The 20,139-nt window shown below is 58.8% G+C and overlaps 3 protein-coding genes across 8 annotated transcripts in view; 1 reads left to right on the top strand and 2 right to left on the bottom strand.

Moving 5' to 3' along the window:
* Window positions 1–1,874, bottom strand: part of ARMH3 (armadillo like helical domain containing 3) — a 121,853-nt gene extending 119,979 nt beyond the window's left edge. Inside the window, exon 1 of one of the 2 annotated variants that reach the window (XM_056494440.1) lies at window positions 1,681–1,874. In XM_056494440.1, the coding sequence (XP_056350415.1) occupies window positions 1,681–1,874 (194 nt within the window). Of the gene's footprint in view, window positions 1–1,041; window positions 1,647–1,680 lie in introns of those variants that run through there. The other variant, XM_056494441.1, reaches the window with a different exon arrangement.
* Window positions 1,875–1,926: 52 nt separating this feature from the next.
* HPS6 (HPS6 biogenesis of lysosomal organelles complex 2 subunit 3) lies at window positions 1,927–5,817 on the top strand. The gene is made up of 2 exons (XM_056494439.1): window positions 1,927–2,015; window positions 2,255–5,817. The coding sequence occupies exon 2, from the start codon at window positions 2,256–2,258 to the stop codon at window positions 4,683–4,685; it is 2,430 nt and encodes an 809-aa protein (XP_056350414.1). The 5' UTR covers window positions 1,927–2,015; window position 2,255; the 3' UTR covers window positions 4,686–5,817.
* A 2,189-nt stretch (window positions 5,818–8,006) lies between these two features.
* On the bottom strand, window positions 8,007–19,266 carry LOC130254661 (prominin-1-A-like). Of its 5 annotated transcripts, none has more exons than XM_056494437.1 (26): window positions 19,235–19,266; window positions 17,790–17,904; window positions 17,542–17,692; window positions 16,339–16,394; window positions 15,905–16,110; window positions 15,311–15,431; window positions 15,116–15,179; window positions 14,615–14,704; window positions 14,167–14,357; window positions 14,009–14,083; window positions 13,658–13,721; window positions 13,276–13,435; window positions 12,872–13,024; window positions 12,348–12,471; window positions 12,100–12,191; window positions 11,810–11,894; window positions 11,559–11,702; window positions 11,245–11,316; window positions 10,971–11,060; window positions 10,791–10,844; window positions 10,378–10,458; window positions 10,036–10,104; window positions 9,850–9,939; window positions 9,492–9,604; window positions 8,585–8,602; window positions 8,007–8,198 (listed from the first exon to the last, which is right to left on the bottom strand). In XM_056494437.1, exons 1-26 carry the CDS (start codon window positions 19,249–19,251, stop codon window positions 8,147–8,149), a joined length of 2,547 nt encoding a protein of 848 aa, XP_056350412.1. In that variant the 5' UTR covers window positions 19,252–19,266; the 3' UTR covers window positions 8,007–8,146. The 5 variants fall into 5 exon arrangements, with proteins under 5 accessions (XP_056350412.1, XP_056350409.1, XP_056350411.1 ...); XM_056494434.1 differs by lacking the exon at window positions 19,235–19,266 and adding an exon at window positions 17,938–18,437 and having other exon boundaries at window positions 17,790–17,817; XM_056494436.1 differs by lacking the exons at window positions 17,790–17,904; window positions 19,235–19,266 and adding exons at window positions 17,938–18,007; window positions 18,148–18,437.
* Between the last annotated feature and the right edge of the window lie 873 nt (window positions 19,267–20,139).

The following is a 20,139-nucleotide window of genomic DNA, read 5'->3' as shown; positions in this document are numbered from 1 at the left end:
ACTTCACACCACCAGCCTAGCTACACTTCTTCCTGTCAAGTCCATCCAGAGAAGCACTGCATGCTTCCACCACCATCTATTCACACTGTTTTCGTACGAGATAATTGCTTCATTTCACCTCACTTCCTCTCTGTATTCCTGGCTACCATGAGCAGCTCTCTCATGTCAGGAAATGACTTTGGGTTTTCACTTTTTGAACCCTTTAGAACCCATCCCACATAGTTCATCGTGAAATATTCTGCACTGCCTTTACACTCCCACCTAAAAGTTCATGTCACTCGCAGACTTTTTCAAATGCCTTCCTTCTGAAGAAAAACACTCTCCCTGCAACCTTCCCCTGCCCTTTTCCCATGGTTTCAGCTGGTGGTGTGGATGCAAGACCCATGCTGAATACAGTGCAGCTGCATGACCCCAGCTCTGACTTCTGAGGTAGCTGCTATGTTCTAAGAGGCTCACAGTAAAGTCATGCCAAGATAAGAAAGGTGGACCTGCAGAGTAGGTAACATTTTTGAGATACAGACCATCAGCAGCACAAGTACTCAGGAGTTAGAATGCAAACATGATATGGTGTAAGTTTAAAAAAAAAAAAAATTAAAACCAAAAAACTATCAAAAATAGGGAGCCAGAATATAACAACTCAGCAACTCTGAGCAGCAGAGGCTGACCCTTCGCCTCCTAAGGGATGTGTGCATGGCTGCCTGGTGTGTTAGCAGGGGGAGGGAGCAGATGAATGCTTAACCCAGCAGCTCATTAAAGCCTCACTGTTCCTATTGTGCATGAGAGCCAATAACTGTTTTAAGATTTTTACACTGTATATACCCTGCCCACGGTATCTCTTTACACACAGTAAAAGTGCCATAAATGACACAGTGGATCAAACCATTATTACTGGAAAGCCAAACTGCTATCCCTTCCTCCCCTCAAAATTCCTCTTCTGCATTTCTGTCACACTTCCTACTAGAGTTCAAACAGCTGGTGAACTGCAATCACCACGTATCGCAATAATTCAAATTATCTCATTGCTTTGCATATTCCACCCACCTGCTCACCCTAAATGGCTCACATCATACATTCAGATTACAGTCTCTGCTGAAGAGCAAACTTTGTTACAGCGACATACGCAACAGGGTTTGACCGAGGCCGCGGCTTGCTCATGCAGCAAGTGCCTCTGCCATCAGCATAATGAACGCCGCAAGCTCCCACCGCTTTACCACTGCTTGCTGTTCCCCTTTGCTTTGCCCAAACAAGTGCTCGGAGAAGGGTGAGGTAAACCAGACAACTGGAATGACCAGCGAACTGTTCTTTTCCGAGGAGTTCTTTGACCCCAAAGCGGCCGGCAGCCGGGGCACGGCGCGGCCCAGGAGCAGCCGGAGGGCTGGGCTGCGGCAGGCCCCGAGGCCTCCTCAGGGCCGGCCCCGGGGCACGGCAGCGTTACCGGCGGGAGACGAGCGGCACCTCCCGCTGCACGGGCTGCGTGCGGCCGCTCCCGCAGCTAACCGGGGCGGGCAGCCAGCGGCCCTGGCACGGGGTGCCGGTGCCCGGCCAGGCCCCTCGCGGCGGGGAGCGCACCCACCCCGCGGAGCCCGCGGTGCGGCGGAGCGCCCGGTGCCGGAGGGGCAGCGGGGCGCGCCCGGCCCCGCGGGCGGGGTCCCGTGTCCCCCCCGCCGCTCCCGCACTCACCTGCGGGCAGCCGCTCCCCGCACACCGCGCAGGCGCCGCGCCTGCGCCCGCCGGCTCCCGGGGCGGGCGGGGCAGGCTCCTCCCCGGGCCGGCCGCAGCGCCCCTCGCCCCGCGGGGACTGACAGACATACGCACTCCCCGGTAACAGATGGCCCCGCCGTCTGCGGGACGCGGCCCCATCGCCCGCCCCGCATCGGCGGTGGAAGTAGGAGCGGGCCGGGCCGCGGCGGCGCGGAGCGGCTCCGCCCGGAAACCCGCGGCCCCGTGACTGCGCAGCGCTGAGCGGAGCTCGCACCGGCCCGGCCCGGGCCCGGCCGGCAGTGCCGCCGCGGCAGGTGGGTCCCGGCGGGAGGGCGACCCGGGGCAGCGCGGAGTGCGGGGAGCTCCGGGTGTGGCCGGACCCTGGGAGCTGCCGCCGCGGAACCGGCTCTCCGCGGGGGGAAGGTGCCCGGGGGGGTCCGTGGGGGTCTCCTCGAGAGCCGCGGGAGCAGGGTGCGGCGGGGCTCCGGGAAGGGAGGAGTGGCGGCTGTGGCTCTGTGCCCCGGCTCGCCCTGGTGCACGCTGTCGCTGACAGGATGAAGCTGCGGCAGGTCTCCGACTTGAGTGACTTCAGCCGAGGCCGCTGGCTGCGGGAGTTGTTGTGCCGCGGAGAAGAGCTCAGCCGCGTCCAGTCCAGCCCCGACGGGCAGCATCTCCTGCTCCTGCAGAAGAGCCGGGTGGTGGCCTTCCAGCGCCACGGCATCGCTGGAGCCGACCTGGAGCGGAGCTGGCAGCCGCCCCAGCCGGCCCCAGTGGGACTGCTCTTCCTGCAGAGCCCTGCGGCACCGGGCTCCTGGGTGCTGGCCGTGGTGTGGGAGCATGGCCGGACCGAGGTCTGGCACTTCGTGGTTGCCGTGGGCTGGCAGCTGCTGCAGACGCTGGAGCTGTGCCAGGGAGCCCGGGCACGAGTGGTGTCGGTGTGCAGCCAGGGAGCCAGCCTGGTGTGGTGTGAGGAGAGGCCGCCGCTGGGTGCCCACTCGGACATGAGCAAGTGTGCCTTCAGGTTCTGCGTCTGTGCCCGCGCTCTGGAGGTGGGGGAGCAGGGCGTGCGGCCAGGCGCGGTGAGGATAGTCCTGCACAACAGCCCCGAGTACCGGGTCCTGGCCTCTCCCCAACACGTCTTCCTAGTTCCTGCTGCTGCTGGCTTTGCCACCACTTCCAAATTCCTCCTCATCTGGCATCCAGAGAAGGCGGAGTTCATCATCACAGCCCCCTCTGCAGGCTTCATCCACAGCAAGGTGCTGCGCTCCAGCAGCGAGTCAGACTTCAGGAAGCTCCTGCTGGGTTCTGTGGGCCTTCTCTCAGGTTTTGCACCTCTGGACATTCACACTTCCGCTATGTCCAACAGTGGGGGTCTGCTGCTGGTGAGCACAACGGGTTCTGTGAGTATGGTGGAGTCAGATGGGACACAGAGGCATATCTTTGACCTGGAGAGCGGCCCCCTGGCCCAAGGAAGTCCTGTCCAGCTGAAGACCTTTGGCAGCATCCTGGCCTGTGTGCTGGCTGGAGTACTGTACCTTGTCGACCAGAACAGTGGAAGGCTTATAGAAAAGGAAGTCCTGAGCATGAAAGAAGTGCATTTCCTGGAGTCACAGGGAGAGGAGGACAGTATCCAGCTCCTCAGTCAGACTGGCATTTACAGCTTTAGCTTTTCCAAACCTGAGGACAGCAGTAGGCCTGAGCCATGCCTGGTGGAGATGGTGTTTGAGGAGGCCTGCAGATATTACCAGAGGAGGAGCCTCAGCAGCTCCAAGCTTACGGTGGAGAAGTTGAAGAAAGGTGGTACATTCCAGGCTCCTGTGGTCCTCGCTGCCATCCTGCAGCACAGCCTCCACCAGAAGCAGAAGCCAGCCCAAGGCCTGCAAGACACTTATGCCAAGCTGTTGAGCACAGTGAGCCTGGAGCTGCAGAGCTACATGAGCCTGGAGCTCCTCAAGGCTTGTGTGGTGTGTGCCCCAGAGAGTGAGGTGGAAAGCTACTGCAAGGAGCTGGTGGAGCAGGAGGTCAGCCGCATTCTGCAATCTGACATGGACAAGGACAACTTGGCCTATCTGAACTCTGTCTTTGCCTCCTTCCCCAAGGCTGCCTGGAAGGCCATAAGGAGCTGCCTGCAGCTGCAGCAAAATGGGGATGGCCTCTTGGTAGCCAGGGCCACCCCAGAGGTATGGAAGAAGGTCCTGTGTCAGCCGCAGCTGGAGGAGGTGGGTCAGAACGGGATGGTCCCGCTCTTTGAGCTCATTTGCGCCTCCTTCCTGAGGTTCAAACCCAAGTGGTTGCCCAGCTTTGTGGAGCTAACCCAGCAGTATGTTAGCAGCTCTTGGTCATACAGCAGCAAGGAGGGCCCAGAGGGCCGGGTGCCACTGTACAAGAGAGCCCTGGGAGTGCTGGCCCGAAAGAACAAACACGGCGAGGCTGATGATGAGATGGAGCTGGAACTGCTGCTCTGCAGCAAGAGGCCTAAGGCCGTGCTGCAAGCCCTGCACCTTCTCATCCGTCTCAAGCAGTGGCAGCGGGTCGTGGAGGTGGCAGAGAAGTTCTCCAAACTCAGCCCCTTGCTTAACAAGGAGATATTCATCACACTGCTGGCTGAGTTTGCCCAGCACCGGGAGCTGGACCCTTACCTGGACAGGCTGTGGCCGCTGTGCCCTGCTGAGCTCACTGCCTCAGACATCCTCACCACAGTCCTGCAGCACCTCCCTCATTCCCAGGAGGACCCAGTGCCTTTCTCCAGCGAGGGGAACCAGCTGACTGTGGGCTTGCTTAAGCCACTGCTGCAAAGGGTTGTGCAGCGTCCCAGTGTCCAGGACGAGATGTACTCAGATGCCCTGCAGAGCACCACTTTCCCCCCTCCCACCCCACCCCGAGAGCACAAAATCCCCTCAAAAGCAGTAGCTGATGATGTTCCTCAGCCATCCATGGCAAGGACTTCCTCACCCTCAGCACTGCTACAGGATGACAGTGTGTGAAGGGAGGAAGGACAACATCATGCCAAGCCCTGGGTGCACAGGGAAGGGAAATCCTACCTGTGTTGGCAGTGCAGAAGCCTGCTCCTTTCTGAAGCATCCCTGCAGCAGCATCTGAAAGAGCCTGTTGGGTGGCTGGGGTTGGGGGATCTCCTCTGAGCCAGGGCAGGCTTTCTGGGTATTCCTAGCAAGTGCAATTGTGTGTGTGCCAGTGGAGGAGCAAATGCCAGGTGCATTTGCAGATGAAAATGCTGGCTGCACTACAGGACTACAGAATTGCTCCCTGCCCAAAGCACTTTGTTTTCAGTTTGTTGGACTCCTTTTTAACTCCACTTCTATACCCCTAATCCTCTAGTACTGGTGGTGGAGTGGTAGGCAGGGATACAGAGTCTTCCACCCCCTTTCTCTGCTCAGTGAGTTGGATGGTACCTTCAAGCTCTGCCTATGAGAAACAGGGCATGTTTCTTGCAGCTGGACCACTGAGTCCTGCTGTTTTGGGCCCAGTCAGATGCCAAATGCCAGTGTGGTACAGCTCCATGGCACTGGGGGTCCCAGCACACACAGCAGTTGCAGCACTCCACACGTTGTCTCGCCACAATTCCTCTGGGATCAGTCCTGTAGCTGTGACTGATTGCAGCTACTTAGCTGAAAAGAGCAGCCTAATTCCCTTATCTCTCTGTCCCAGACAGTATCCAAACTCTCTTCTGAGCTGAGAAGCTTGCAGCAGCCTGTGTGAGCTTGGGGCTGGCCCTGCCTTTCCCTTTCTTTTGTGGGAGCTTAGATTGTGCTGCAGGACACCCAGACCCTCTGTTCCCATCTCCTCTACCTTTGCCCTTTGCATACAAAGGGGCTTTGTCAGGGTTTTCTGGCTCATATTGTGCCTCTGTTTGCAAAATCACTGTAACTTGAGAGCAGTTTGTGCAGGGAGATCCAGGTTCCAGCCTCTCAGGTGCCTGGCCCACTCCACCAGGAGGGAGACCCTGGCTGTGGCTTTGCCCCTGCATTTTGGGCTGTGGTGTAAAGGAGCTGTCTGTTGCCTTGTTGGGCTGTGGGAGATTCACCTGTGTTAATCCTCTTGAGAGTGGTCTTAAGTGTGGAAGACAGACTCCTTTTAAAAATAAAGGTTCCTAAAGCACTGCTGAGGTGGTGGTGGATGTTGTGAGGGTACACACTGTCAGGAGGAGGGCAATCTTGTGTCTGCCTCTAGTGAAAAGTGGCCAGGCTCATCTCTCTGGTGCTGCCCAGCATGGCTCACAAGTGGTGCAGCTGGGCTAGGAGAGCTTGCCCAGATGGCCCATTCCCTCTGTGGTACTCAGCTTACCACTATGAAGCCATGGAGGCTGCACAGGCAGGCTGGAGCATGTGTGCCACAGGGAGGGGCCAGCCAGGCTGTGCATGGCGTGGCTGGGCCCAACACAGAGTTGAGGAAGGGAGAATTTTTTTCTCAAGAGCTGAAAATTATCTGTTTTTTAGGAAAACTAGCAAGAGAGAGCACCTGGCTGGCCCAGCAAAATCCTGCTGCCAGGCAGTTTCAGAGCTGCCATTGGAGAGATTATTGTTTGTGAAACCACTGTAAAGATGTAGCAGTCTCCTCCAGAGAAGGCCTTGGCTGTGGAAAGTCCCTGTGGTGGAAAAAGGTCTGGCAAAGAGGAAGAGAAACTGATGCAATGGTTCCCTAGAGACTGGCTGGTTATTGATGAGACCTTCCTTTGTGGGGGCCTTGTTCTGTGGCCGTGGGGCACTGTGAGTTTCACTTTGGCAGCCCCCACACACGTGAGCAGAGGGAGTGCAGCCTAAAAGGAGAGCTGGTGGAGCCACTGTGGGTGTTTTGTAATGAGCTGCCCCTGCCCCCTCTCCAGGCTGCTGGCCTTGCCTGATGCTGGCCTCACCCACCTCCCAGGGCTGCTTGGGAGGAGGATGATGGATGGACCCCAGCCCTTCTTAGAGCCATGGCTCCAGGGATTGGAGCACTGCCCTGGAGCTGCACTGAGGGGGGAGCTGCTGAGAGCAAGCCCCACACCTTGGCAAAGGCTGTGCAGTCATTTGGGGAGGACATCTTCATGGCTGGGTTTGGGTGCAGGTGGCCACAGTGACACAGTGAGTGAGGGTTAAGCTCCCTGCCTTCCAGCACTGGCTCTGCAGAGAAAGCAGAGCAGGGAAGAATCAATGCCCACAAAGCCAGCAAGCAGAAACTGAAGCCAGCAGTAGACCTGTGTGAGCTGGCATCCCTGAGGCAAAGAAAGGGAAGAGGAAGCAGGGAACATGATGCAGTAGGGACTGCCTGAGGCTTGGGGGCAGAAGCCTCCATGTATGGGCCCTAGAAAAACAGGAAGTAGTCAATTCTGGAGGCTGAGGGTCCAGGGCAGAGGAGAACAGACAAAACTGAGCTGAATGCTTTCCAAAGGCTTGCTGGATATCTCACTCCAAGAACCAGGAAGGGTGGGCAGCCCTGGGGGAAGCAGGGGCCAAGCCAATCTGAAGGACAGATTCAGCTGACTGACAGGCAAGCGAAGGGCTCTCTCTGCAGTCAGACTCTGCTGCAGGGAGACAGCAGGAGGTAAGGCTGGTGCAGCTTCAGATAAAGCCCAAAGGAAAAACTAGCAATTAGATCTGAAGGCAAGTGGAAAAAGCAATAAAAAGAGATGCACACAGTGGAGGGGGAGCTGGCTGGCCTGGCCCTATCACTCTGCTCCAGAGAAACTTGGACTTTGCAACAAAGGAAATGAGTCAAGCTGCTCACGTAGATCTCCTGTGCCTGACACGGCTTTCGGGATGTCCCTGCCCTTGCACCAAGGAGCAGCACAAAGCGATACCTGAACTCACCCTGAGGCTCTAGACCAAGTCACCCTTGGTTTATCTGTGCATGCAGCTCTTTCTGTGCAGAGCATGGGCTGTGCAGTGGTGGGCACAGAGCCATGCCATCAAATCTTGCAGAGGGAAGGAAGTGTAGGCTGCAGGCATCCCATAAACTCACTGGAAATCCACAGATGATACAGACTAGGGTTGCCAGAGGGAAGTGTTCATGTGCTGGGGTGGCACTTCATGGACAGGAGGCTCTTTGTGTGGCTTGTTCCAGGGAGGGACCTGGCACTCACCCAGCCAGAGATGCAAATGGCTTCCCAATAAAGGAACATCAGCCAATGTTGGTGATGCTGAGGAGTGACCCTGTATCGACTTGTGGGCTGGCTGTGGGCAGAGCACACTTGGGAACACCAGAAAGAGCCCTCTGGCCTCAGCTTGTGCCAGCAGTGGGGAACCCTCCAGCCCCCAGCCCTTTATACTTCCATCACTGCTAGACCTGAGGAACACAGTCACATCCCACAGTGCACACAAACACACCATTTATTGTTTGACACCAAAAATTACAGCCTTGGGAAGAGGCAGGCTCCCTGCAAAAATAAATAGTCACATTTTTCAAGTGAGGGGGTCTGTCCGTTTCCTTCTCCATCTGCAGGTGACAGGGGCTAATGCCTTGTGGAAGGCCTGGGGATTTTGTAGGAATTGAATGTTGGTGGCCTGCAAAACCAAAGTCACATATGTCACTCCCAGCCACAGAGGGGAGCAAGGGACAGCTCAGGATGCACCAGGATGATCAAATATCACCCCACTGTTATCACCCAGCCCCACAGGAAACAGGGTATGTAGACAGCTTCCCCAAACCCACCAGCTTGGGAGACTGGGGCCAGCAGCACCTCCAGACTTAGGAGTGTGGGAAGATGATAGGGGACACCACAAGTGCATGCACTACCAAAATCCCACCTTCACAGCCATCCCCTGGTAGCAGCACACTCCCTGCTCTCCACTCACCTGGACCCCACCCTCCTCCCTCTGTCCCCTGACCCCCTGTACTACAGGGGCTGCCCACCACCCCACACAGGAACCTGGCATTGTAAGTAGCTTACATCTCAAATTCTTCATTCCTAGAGGGGAGAAAAAAAAAATGAGACAGTGTTAGTGGTGCAAGAAGGTGCCTTGTGGGACAGCCCAGCATCTCATGGTGGGACAAGGTCTCTCATGGGTCACAAAAGGAGAGCATGTGGGCTTCATGATCTGAACAGAGAGCATGAGCTCTTACAGGCCCCCAGAGCATCAGTGCTCCTTCCCCAGGCAGGCAGAGCAGGGCCCCAGACAGAGCAGTTCAGCAGCACCCAGCTCCCTACGCATCGACTTCAGCTCCCTGAGGTTCCTGGGCAGCTGAGCCCATGTCTCCAGCCAGCTCAGGGGGGTGGCAGGAGCTGGGGAACCCCCAGCACAGCAGCTGCACCACAGGGCCACAAGGTAGCCCTCAGGAGCTGGAAATCCAGCTAGAAACTGCTCATTGCCCTCAGGGGTCAGTGGTGAAGCTGCTGGGCAGAGTCCAGAGGGCTGGGGGGCAGCCCCAGGACACTGGTGGCCACAGGCATGTGAGCCAGCACTGCACCCTCATGCCAATGCCACCACCCACACAGCACATTGCATTCTGCACAGCATCCAGCTGTGCTCCCATGGCAGTGCTCCAGCACAAAAATGGTGCAAAACAGAGCAAGTCAGGGGACAGACTCAAGCCAGGCTGGGGCTGCAGCCCTGTCAGGCTATTTCCTCCAAAGGGCATGCACCTTTGTGTGCCCAAACAGGAGGATTAGAGCAGGCAGAGAAAAGCTCCAGAACATCCCCATCCTCAGAGGCTGAGGGCCCCAAGCCACCTCTCAGGTTCTCCTCAGCCCACATTACTTTGGCATGAGCCCCACAGGCTACCACAGGACACGAAGGGACAGGTGGCAGGGGGACCCCAGACCCAGTGCAGTCACAGGGGGCGGGGCTGCTCCTCACCTGTAGACATCAGCGATATCCATGCGGCGGTAAAACTTGGCAAGTCTGACAGCCAGGATGATGCTGGGCAGCAGGAACAAGGTGCACCAGCCCAGGCTGAACCAGAAGGCATTCTGCATAGGGTGGAGGGAGAGCCTTTAGGTCCAGAGAGAGACTGGGAACATCTCTTTTGCTCCCAGCACTCCCCAATGGCCACCCACTCCTTTGCAAAGCCTGGCCTTTCCTCTTAGCCACAGCAGTTTGCTGGGCAGAGGCTGAGCACTGCTTCCTGTGCATCCCTCATCCTGTGCATGAGGAGGACATGAGGACTTCACTGCCACCCCATACACATCGCTTTACACACCACTGCCCCACTCACCACAGAGTCCATGATATAGTCACAGCCAATGGTCTCCACATTATCCAAGGACTGAGCTATAGGCTTGCAACGTGCCCATTCTTCTGTCACCTGGGGATGTGGTGGGGACAGCACATGTCAGCACCCACCAAGCCCTGCAGCTCATTCTCCCCTTCTCTTCCCCCCACTGAGGAAGGATCAGCTTACACTGCTCTTGGCCCATGAAATGTAGGTCTCAAAGAAATCCAACAGCTGCTCCAGGAAGGCCCGTGTCTCCTGGAGGGGAAGCACAGAGAGGAGATGTTGTGCCACCAGCCCCCTCCATGCCCCATGTCCCCTGCATGTCAGGATCAGGGCCCTCAGACACCTCAGCCCAGCAGCAACAGGGATGAATGCTTCACCCCACCCCAGTCCCTTGCTGAGAATGCCATAAGGGAAGGGGGCACTCAGGGAAGGTAAGCAGGATGAGCAGCCAGACAAGGTTTGGCTTCCCCTCGTGGTGAGGGGGTCTGGTCCCTGTGACCTGGCAGCAGGGCAAGGCAGGCTCACATTCTTGATGACGTTTGGCATCTCCCTCTCCAGGAACTCCTGCGTTCCATTGGCTTTGTCCAGCGCAGCTGTGGTCTGTCCCTGGGGTGAAAGGTGCTCTCAGCAGAGTGATCTAAGTGGGGTCTCTGCACTCCACCAGCCCTGCACAGCAGCAATCCCCAGGGCACATCCTCTCAGAGCTGTGCTGCTCCCAGCAGTCACACATTAGTAGTGCCAAGTACCTTGGGTGGAGGGATCCTGCGCTTGGCAGGGTCCATGGCCTCCCTCCCTCTACCCCATGAACAGTCCCTGCAGCACACAGAGTCCCACAGCAACCCCCAGACTGCAGGTTAGCCCCACCACCTCCACTGCAGGACCTTGAGGGTGCTTTGCAGGGTGCCCAGGACTGGCATGCACTCCCTTGTGCAGCTTACCTCTAGCTGGGCAGCCCCACTCTGCACGGAGTGGATGTTCTCCTTCAGACCTTGCTGGAGACAGAGAGAAGGGGGATCAGAACTGCAGACCCCACAGCTCAGACAAGACCCTGCCAGCAGGCTCTGAGCTCTAGGGAAGCCCAACCCAGCATCTCCAGGATATCCCCCAGCATGGCTCACCAGTGGCCCAGAGAAGCTCTCCTGCATCTCCTTTTCCAGCTCCCTCAGTTCAAGAGCATTTTCTTCCAGGTCCTTCTTCACATCTGCATCCTGGAAGAGCTTCAGTCAGCACTGCCCAGCTCTGTGCCTCACCACAGCCAGCTGATGGGCCAGGCTGGGGAAAAGAGCTGGGCAAGAGTAAAGCACCTTTCCTCAACACCCAGGCAGGCACAGAGGGGCCCTGCAACCAGTGCCTTTGGGGACAGGGTGGCCCTGGGGTGTCATGTTCTCTCACCACTTTTTCTGCCAGCTGCTCCAACTCTGCAGCCAGATCCAGGAGGCTTCTCTGGGTTATATTCTGATCCAACTGGAAAAGGCAGAGACAGACCCATGAGAATGAGGCTCACAAGGGGAATTATACCCCTTCTTTGTGGGACAGAGTGGAGCCAGGGTCTTCAGGACAGAGGATGTGCCTTTTTACCCTAACAGGTTATACAGATAGCAGAGGACTCCCACAGCAGCAAAAAGGAGAGAGCAGTAGACCTCCTCAACCCACATCCAACCTCCTCCACCCCCTGTAATCCCAAGACCAGACTACACCCAGCACACCTGCTCCAGGGTGAGGGTGAAGTTGGGGGGCTGTCCAGCCCGACTGGCCTTCAGCAGCAGGTCTTTCTGGCTCTGGTTGAGCAGGGAGATGGGGCTTAGGGTGATGTTCATCTTCTCAAAAGCTGTGGAGATGTCTCCTGTGTACTGCCAGAGCAAAGGGGGTTGTGATGGGACACATGCTGGCCCCTCGCTGGCCCCTCAGCCCTTGGTCTGGATCCCTTCCCTCAAGACGCTGGAACCCCCACACTCACCTGGCTGATATTCAAGAGCTCATCCAGGGACACACTCTGGTCCAAGTGCAGAGTTTTCCACAGGGAAGCATCTTGCTGGCACTGCCTGCAGGATGGGGCCATGGGGTTGAAAACAGGGCAAGCAGGGCCACTCCCTCCCAGGAGCATGTCCTCACCTGTGCAGGTAGTTGCACCTTGCTCCTTCCCTGCCATCAGTGCCTACCCACAGCCTGGGAAGATAGGGCAAGCTGCCCTGCTCCTAGAGAGCAGCTCTACCCCACCAAAGACACAGTGTCAGGGCTGGGACTCACCTGTATATCTCTGAGAAGTTTGCTGTGTCACCCTTCAGGCCCAGCACCTCTGAGAGATTGAAGTTAGGGATCACGCCAGGGGTGTCAAGGAGCTAAGAACAAAGAAAGAGATGGAGAAACTAGACATAAAGCAAGGCAGGACACCTTGAAAGAGCAACCTGAATGGCTAGTGCTGCCTCTGCTCCACTAGCAGCCCTCATTTAGAAGAAGCATCACCAGGTAGGGCTGTTCTCCCACAGCAAGCTCACCTGTAAGAGCTGCTGGTTGTGCCAGGACTCACAGACAAGCATGTAAATGTTCCCCCCCAGCACGAAGATGATCATCACGAGCAGCATGAGCAGCCACGAGAAGATGAAACTGAAGCCAACCCCTCTGCCAGGACAGAAATGCCATCAGCACCAGCAGCCCTGCTGGCATTGCCCCAAGCTCACAGAGCCCAGGGGCTGCACACCCCTCAACCCACCTGTGGGAACACCACCCTTCCCACAAGCTCTATTCTGCCTTCAGACCCCAGAGCATGCTGGCTCTGCCCTGGAGCTTGGATCCAGAAGAGTTTCCCACAGCTTTGCTCCCCCGTGCAGGACACGCTCACACTGGCAGCCCTCACCAGCACCACGGCTGGCCTCCAATCCACCACCTGCGCAGGGAGTCACCATGGGGCAGGCCACAGCTGCAGTAATATGATGATTTGGGAGCTGGAGCATTCCCAGGCCAGCCCTGCCCACCCATCCCATGCTCCCACACACGTCCTTGGGAGCCAACTGAGCCTCACGCCATGAAGAAGTTCCCGCCGGCATCGGAGAGGCTGCTGCGCTGCGTGGGCAGCACACCTTCCTTCAGCCCCAGGGGCCCCAGCAGCAGCCCAAAAAAATTGCAGAGGACCACCAGCAGCACCATGCAGCACAAGATGGCACACAAGATCAACCTGGGGCAAGACAAAGGGCAGGAGTCAGGCAGCAGAACCTGGGACCCTGAGCAGCATCCTGCAGCCCACTGGCTGCCTTCATGGGGAGGAAAAAACATCCCAGACCCCACATCAGGGAAGGGGCATTTGTGTCTGCAAGGCACAGCTCTGACTACCCTGTATCCACGACCCCACCACACAGCAAACCCCCACCTCCAGCAACTGGAGGAGCAGGAGCCTAAAACTCTCCAGGCAATGGAGCTGGGTCCCACCTGAGCCCATCCCAGGCAATGATCGGCTCCCTGTACTCCTCCAGTGCTGCTGTGGCATTGCTCACAAAGGCTCCAACTTTCTCCTCCACATCCAGGAGAGGAAACCCTTCCTGCAAGCTTCTGATCTCCTGCCTGATGAGGCCCAGCTGGTCCTGGCTCTCTGCAAGGAAGGGGACACGCTGACATAGCGAGCTGCTGCCCAGGTAGGGCAGTGGGGACTCAGAAAGGACAGGAAAGGAGCAGTCATGGCCAAGGATGACATTGGCATGATGGCACCTGGGGACAGCCAGGGCTGCAGGGAAGGCCTCTAGGAAAGAATGGCTTGAGAAGGGAGGAGGGAACCCTAGAAGAGGGACAAGTCAACACACAAAGCCCTGCTTACTTGCCACCACTTCCTGTGACTGCTCTTGCACTTTTTCAGGGACTGTGTCCAGTGTTCTGTTAACCTGCATCCAGGGGAACACAGCATGAAACTCCCATCCCTGCCTGCAATCCAAGGCTGAGTAGCACATCCTCCTGTCCCCAGATCCCAGAGCACAGGACAGGCAGGCTCCCCACAGCACCCAGTGTGCTGGGATGGTTGGGACAGCGAGCAGACCTTTGGCCAGCCCTTCCCTCCATGTCACACACACTGAACTCCTGACAGAACTCTTCCCAACCCAACCCTGCCAGCACAGCCCCAGCAGCTGCAGGAGCACCCAGCTTTGTGCCTGGGTGAAGGGACACCCCTTACCTCCTCTAAATCAGCCGTTAAGTTTGAGCCAGAGACCTCACTCAGTGCCTGCAGCTGCTGCTCCACACCTGGGATCTGCGGGAAGAGCCTGGGTGAGGGAGCTGTGGGGCTGGGGCAGGGCCTGCTGAGGCCCCTCACTGCACCGTGCCCCTCCTCACCGTGCTGAAGTTGGCAGTGAAGGTGAGCCCAGCCAGGGACACTTGGCTGCAGGGGGGACCACAGTTCTGCAGGGTGAGGTTGAGCCTGTCCTGCAGGCTGGCCAGCTCCTGGCTGTAGTTGCTCTGCAGCTCCTCGAGGACTGAGCGACTGATGTTAATGCTGCCAAAGGTGTCCTTTAGCGTCTCCATCCCTGGGGAGATAGCAAGGAGCTCAGGGCCTCATCCTGCCAGATGGTAGGGACTCGTTCTAACCCAGCTGAACCTTGGGAATCCATTAAAAAATGCAACATAGGGGCACCCCAAAGTCATGGCACTTGCCCCAGGGTGTGGTTGGGAAGCCAAAGGGATCCACCTCCAAAGGAGCCCCACCCAAACATGCATCTACCCCATCTCTTGGTTCCAGCACCCCCTGAGCCCCTTGACAGCCTCCCAGGGATGGGGCCAGTACCTTGCAAGAGGCTCTGGAGAGAGCCCAGAGCAGCGTCCGTGCTGCTCCTGATGCGTGAGGTGATCATACTGCCCAGGCTGGGCCCAATGTCTGCAGAGATGGGAGAGGTGGTATCAATGACAGGATCCCTGCAAGGTCCTGGGGCTTGCAGGAAAGCTGGTGAAAACACTGACACGACCAGCATCCCTCCCTCACCCACCCCCAGGTGGGGGGCAATGGGGATATCCCCACCATCCCACCACCTGCATCACCCTTCCCAGAGAGGAGCCTGAATGGGGAAAAGCAGCAGCTGGAGCAGAGCTGGAGCTTGGAAGAGCCACAGATCCAGCCCCTTTAGACGTCCCCATAAAAGCCAGCCCAGTGGCCTGCAGGGTCAGCAACCACTCACAGGGCAGAAAAGGTAAACCCACACAACACCCCCACTGCCCAAGAGCCCCCAGCCCCGCAGCAGCTCGCCACAGCCACGGGGATGCTCCAGCCCCTCCCGTCGCACACCCTCACCCTGGAGGCTGCTGTTGGCTTGGTCCAGCGGGACATCGCTCTTGCTGATGATAAAATCAATTTGCTGTAGGGACAGAGATGTGGTGTCATTGAGGGTGGGGACCTTTCTCTGCTGCCCTTCCCCAGGGGGCTGTTTGGGCTGCTCCTCCCACCTGGCCCCTTGCCCCTGAGACGTGGCAGGGGGACCAGGCATACCCGGGGGATGGAGGCCACGTAGGTGTGGACATCATCCATAGTGCTGTTCACGTTGGGGAAGGTGCTCTTCACAGCCTGGGAGAAGCGGGCGTTGCTGATGAGGGCACAGACACCACCAGCCCTACAAGGGAAGGGTAGCAGGGTCAGCATGTGGGGAGCTCAGTCCCAGTGCTCCCCCCAGTACCCTCCAAATCCACCCACACAGACCCCACCCTGCAGGACACCAGTGACCCCTGCTTCCAGAGCATCCCAGCAAGTGCCCTGCACTAAGGGACCAGAGAGGAGGGATGCAGGAAACTGAGGCACAGGGGAGCCCGGTACAGCGTGGGGAAGCTTCCAGAGCATCCCAACAAGTGCCCCCTGCACTAAGGGACCAGAGAGGAGGGATGTAGGAAACTGAGGCACGGGGGAGGCCGGTACAGCGTGGGGAAGCTGTGCCAATGTGCAGCCGCCGGGTCCAGCTTCCCACCGCCGCTGCTTCCTCTCCTTTGTCCCGCCGTGCCGGGATCTACTCGTGAACAATGGCAGTTTCCTGGCACGGCCGCCTAGCGCCGGCATTTCCAGCCACCCCTGGGTTCCATCCGGAGCACTCACAGGAGGAAAGCGGAGACCAGCAGGACGGAGGCGCAGAGCGCCCGGCGCCGGCAGCCCGTCCGCCCGTCCTGCTTCTGGTACATGCGGCCCCCGCAGTGCCCGCAGCAGCGGCAGCAGCAGAAGCAGCATCCCACCAGCGGCACCAGGATGATGAACAGGACTCCGATGGCCGCGCAGACCAGGAAACCCAGTTCGTAGAGCAGCAGCTGGGATAGGAAGAATGAGAGGCAGCATAACACTGGTGGCCCTGAAGGCTCCTCAGCTCTGCACGTTCTGTCCAGACCCAAACAGACAGAATGGGTCCCCCAGGGAGCAGAACATGTCCCCTTTCTGCTGCCCAGCCTCCACCTGCTCAGAGCAGCATCCACCCAGCAGCATCCCCCAGTCCAGGGTGGTCTGGGGCTGCCAGCTCCCCACCCCAGCTGCCCACTCACCTCATGGATATCCTCCCAGGTGAACGTGCTCTGGGACTCCCCGAAATTAATTTGCTCTGGGAGACAAGAAGCACAGAGAGCTGTGAGCAGGTGCTGGGTGGGGCTCTCCAAGAGGGCCCCAGACCCTGTTCACCTCAGAGAGGTGCTCCCAGCCTGAGGCATCACCTTTAGATCAGACCAGCTCTGACTATGGCATTTTTCTCCCTTGCAGCTGCCCTCCCCAGCCATCACATCATGCAGCACTTTTCCACCCAGGAAAAGTGCTGCCAGCCCCCAGGCTCTCAGGGATCCACAGAACAAGGGGGTTCCTCACCACAGAGGGCATAAGGGCACTGGGGTTGCCCTTCCACAGCCCAGCCCTACGCAGATGCCCAAGGGCACTGCCAGCAAGGAATGAGTACTGGGCAAAGGCCCACTGCCACACTGCCTCTTCCATTCCCAGGGCTCTCCCTACCTGTGCCCCATGCCCTCATTACAAGCCCTGATGGGTCACAGGGCAATTGATTGTGCCCTGGTGTCTGTGTGACAGAGGTCCACAATGCCATGTGTGCCATCCAACCTTTGCCAGTATGTTGATGGTGAGCAAGGGTTGAAGCCAGTGAAGGAGGAAGGACAAATGGCAACAGCCAGAGTGGTATTTCCCTCCAGGTGGGCAGCACCTGGCCTATGAATATCAAGCAGCTGCAGGGTCTTGGTATCACCTGTGCAAATTTGCTTCGGGACAGAGCTGTGACAGCCACAGGAGGAAGGGCAAGTGCTGGCAAGCAGGGCAGTGTGCAGGGAGAGCACTGGCACAGAGACACACTGCTCTTGGTGGCCAGCAAGCACAGAGGGCTGCAAGACAGGCAAAGACCCTGCAGGCAGAGTAGGGTTTGCTCTGCACATTTTTGGGGGCCTAGGATTAAAATACCTGGTTGGAGGATGGGGCAGGAATCTGCAAGGTGGCACTACCACTAACACCTGCCCTGGGGCCCAGCTAAGACAGTCCCACAGTTGTTATGGGACGCGAGTGGGACACAGCTGGCAATTTTTGGGTTCCCACTCCTGGTTACCCCAGCCATACATACCCTTCCTTACTCAGTGCCCCAGTGTTTAAACGCTGGATGGACAGTGACTACTGCAGGAAGGCTCATGTTTAACAGGGACCCTGCAACCCCAAGCAGCCCTCCCACCCCAAGCAGCCCCCCGCCGCCGTGCACCCACCTATGGGCAGGGGGTTGGGCTGCACCAGCCGCAGGAAGCCGTGTGCCATTGTCACCAGCCCCGGCGTGCTGCTCCCCGGCGCCTCGGGGCCAGGGCCGTACGTGGGCTTCGAGATGTTCCCCAGCTCCATCGCAGCAGCTCCTGGAGACACCTGGGCACCAAGAGGAGCCGTCGGTATCGCAGGGCCACGGGACCACCCAGCCTGCCCTGCCTCCGAGCAGGAAATGCAGAAAGAAAAAAACAGGCACCTGCCCGCTCCTGCCCGGAAGGAAAGTGCTGCGGGAGAGCACCGAGGAAAGATGGGGAATCCTGTGAACAGTGGGTGGGAAGCCAGGCAGGAGGTGCCCACGAGTGATCGGGGGTCTGTGGGGGATGAAGCGGATTCAGAGCACTCACCGGGTCCTCTGACACCTCTGTGCACCCACAGCTGCGGCAGGGTCCGGCCGCACCGTGCCAGCGCCCAGCTCTGTGGTTTGTTTAAGTTTCAGCGGTGACTGCTGACGAGCTGTTTGCCGGGGTAGGATCGCCCCACCCTGCCCCTTACAGCTCTTGGCACCCAGCCACCTCGGGCCGCCGCTCCAAACCGGGGTCAGGGTCACCACCGACCTGTCCCGACGCAAGCATCGGGAAGAGTCCCGCTCCTCGCCCTCCGCTGAGCTCCCTGCCCGTGCCGGTTTCCTCCTGGCCCAACCCAGCAGCTGGGTGGCCCGGGGTGATCCCGAGGGCAGCGGTCCCGCCCGCTCCGCCCCACAGCGTCCGCATCTTTTCGGGATGGGGTGCGTGGAGCCGTTCACACTTTCAACACAAAACAGCTGTAGCCACAGAACAGGTCTCGCATCTAAAAAACCTTTCGAAATGGGGCACTGCGGCAAACCCGGCATTTTTCACGCGCGTCCCGGTTCCCCCAAGCAGGGAACAGCCTCAGGGGCCCCCAGACAGCATGTTTTTCTGCAAGGCTGGGCGCCCGCTCGGCTCCGTCCCCGCTCCCCGCAGAGCTTTCCCACGCCGCGCGGCTCCATCCCCGCCCCGCCGGAGCTCCGGGAGCCGCAGCCGGGGAGGGGCCGGGAGACGCTCCCGGGGGTGCCGCGGACGCACCCGGTGGACGCAGAGCAGGTGCCCCGGGGGTCCCGTCCCGGCAGGCGGAGCCCCCCAGCTCGGCGCGGCTCCCGCGGCTCCGGGAGGTGCGGGGAGGGCCGAGCAGAGCCGCCCCTTCCGCCCCGGCCCCCTCCTCTGCCGAGGGGGAGCCCTCTGCCCCAGCCCTCCTCGCTGCACCCTGGCATTCCTCGGGCACCCGGGGGGCAGCCCTGCTCCTGGCCCCAGCCCACGCTGACATGCTGCATCTCCCCCAGAGACCCCGGCCCCTGCCCTGTTCTGCACGGGAGAGCCTGCCGCCCCCAAGCCCTGTGCCTGGGGATGCTCCCTCCTTGTCTAAGAGAAGCAGCACTTAGCCCACATTACCAGAGCCACTGCTGGCCCCTCCAGCAGCCCGCCCTGTCATCGCACCCTTGCCGGGAGCCCGCCCCACTGCCCACTTTGCCCCTATGCCAGCCCTCAGCTGTGCCCTGCATCCTCCCTCTCCTGCCCCGGAGTAGCTGGAGCCCCCAGCGTGGTCCTTGGTCCCTGCCCTGCGTTCCTGCATGGGACACCACGGGCTTTTGGACAGGGACCAGCAGGGACTCTGGGTGAGCCGTACCTGAATGACCTTTGCATGGTGGGCTCCCCGGCCCCTCCTGCACCACGGCTTGCTTATCACCACCCCCCAGTTACTGCTTAACTTTCCTTGGCACAAACAGGCAACACTGCACTCCGTGACCGTAGGGGAAGGTGGCACAGGGAGGAGGGCAGACCTGCTTCAGGTTTTCTTCCTGGTCTGGCCCATGCTGGGTGCCAGAGTGCCATGTGGAACCCTCTGGCACAGCACTACCACTGGGGTAGAGCAGCAGAGGATACAGATTCATCCCAACAAAAAAGGAGGGAAAAAAAAGAGCAACAACTAGTGAGTTTCTCACAGCCCTAGAACTGATGTGGGGAAGGTTTGGGGGCTTCACAAGTACCCTTGGGCTTTCCAGATCAGACCTCAACCCCAAAGTGTTGCCTTGGGGCCCTCCAGCAGCTCTCAGGTGCATACACAGGATCTGTCACAAATCAGGATCTGCTCCTGCAGGGAATCGCTCCCTTCCCACCCAGGGCATCCCACTGAACCTGCCAGAGCTCGGGGCACGGTCAGGAGCAAGGGGATTGATGCCTCAGCTCTGGGTATCACATCATGCCCTCACCTGCCCAGCCACGAGCTCCTATCACAGTACCTATACCCTGCAGCCCCTCTGACCTCAGCCCCGTCAGGAGAAACGACAGCCTGGTGACATCCCTCACTGCAGTTGTCAACCCAGCTCCTGCCCCACTCTGAAGACACTCTGAATCCCCTGCTCTCGCCCTCTGCTGCATCAAGCCTGTTTTACAAGCATGGTTTCCCCCCATATCCCTAATAATGCTGCCACAGGGCACCCCAGCTTCTGGAAGGAGACTCCCCATGGAGGTTGGCCCCCTATTGGTCTCGTGTCTGTCCTTTGCTCCCCTACAGGACACCTCCATGCGGCT

Source organism: Oenanthe melanoleuca, chromosome 6 (genome assembly GCF_029582105.1).
Source record: "Oenanthe melanoleuca isolate GR-GAL-2019-014 chromosome 6, OMel1.0, whole genome shotgun sequence".
Lineage (NCBI taxonomy): Eukaryota > Metazoa > Chordata > Aves > Passeriformes > Muscicapidae > Oenanthe > Oenanthe melanoleuca.
The sequence above is the reverse complement of the archived record's forward strand: the minus strand, read 5'-3'. Positions and strand labels throughout refer to the sequence as shown.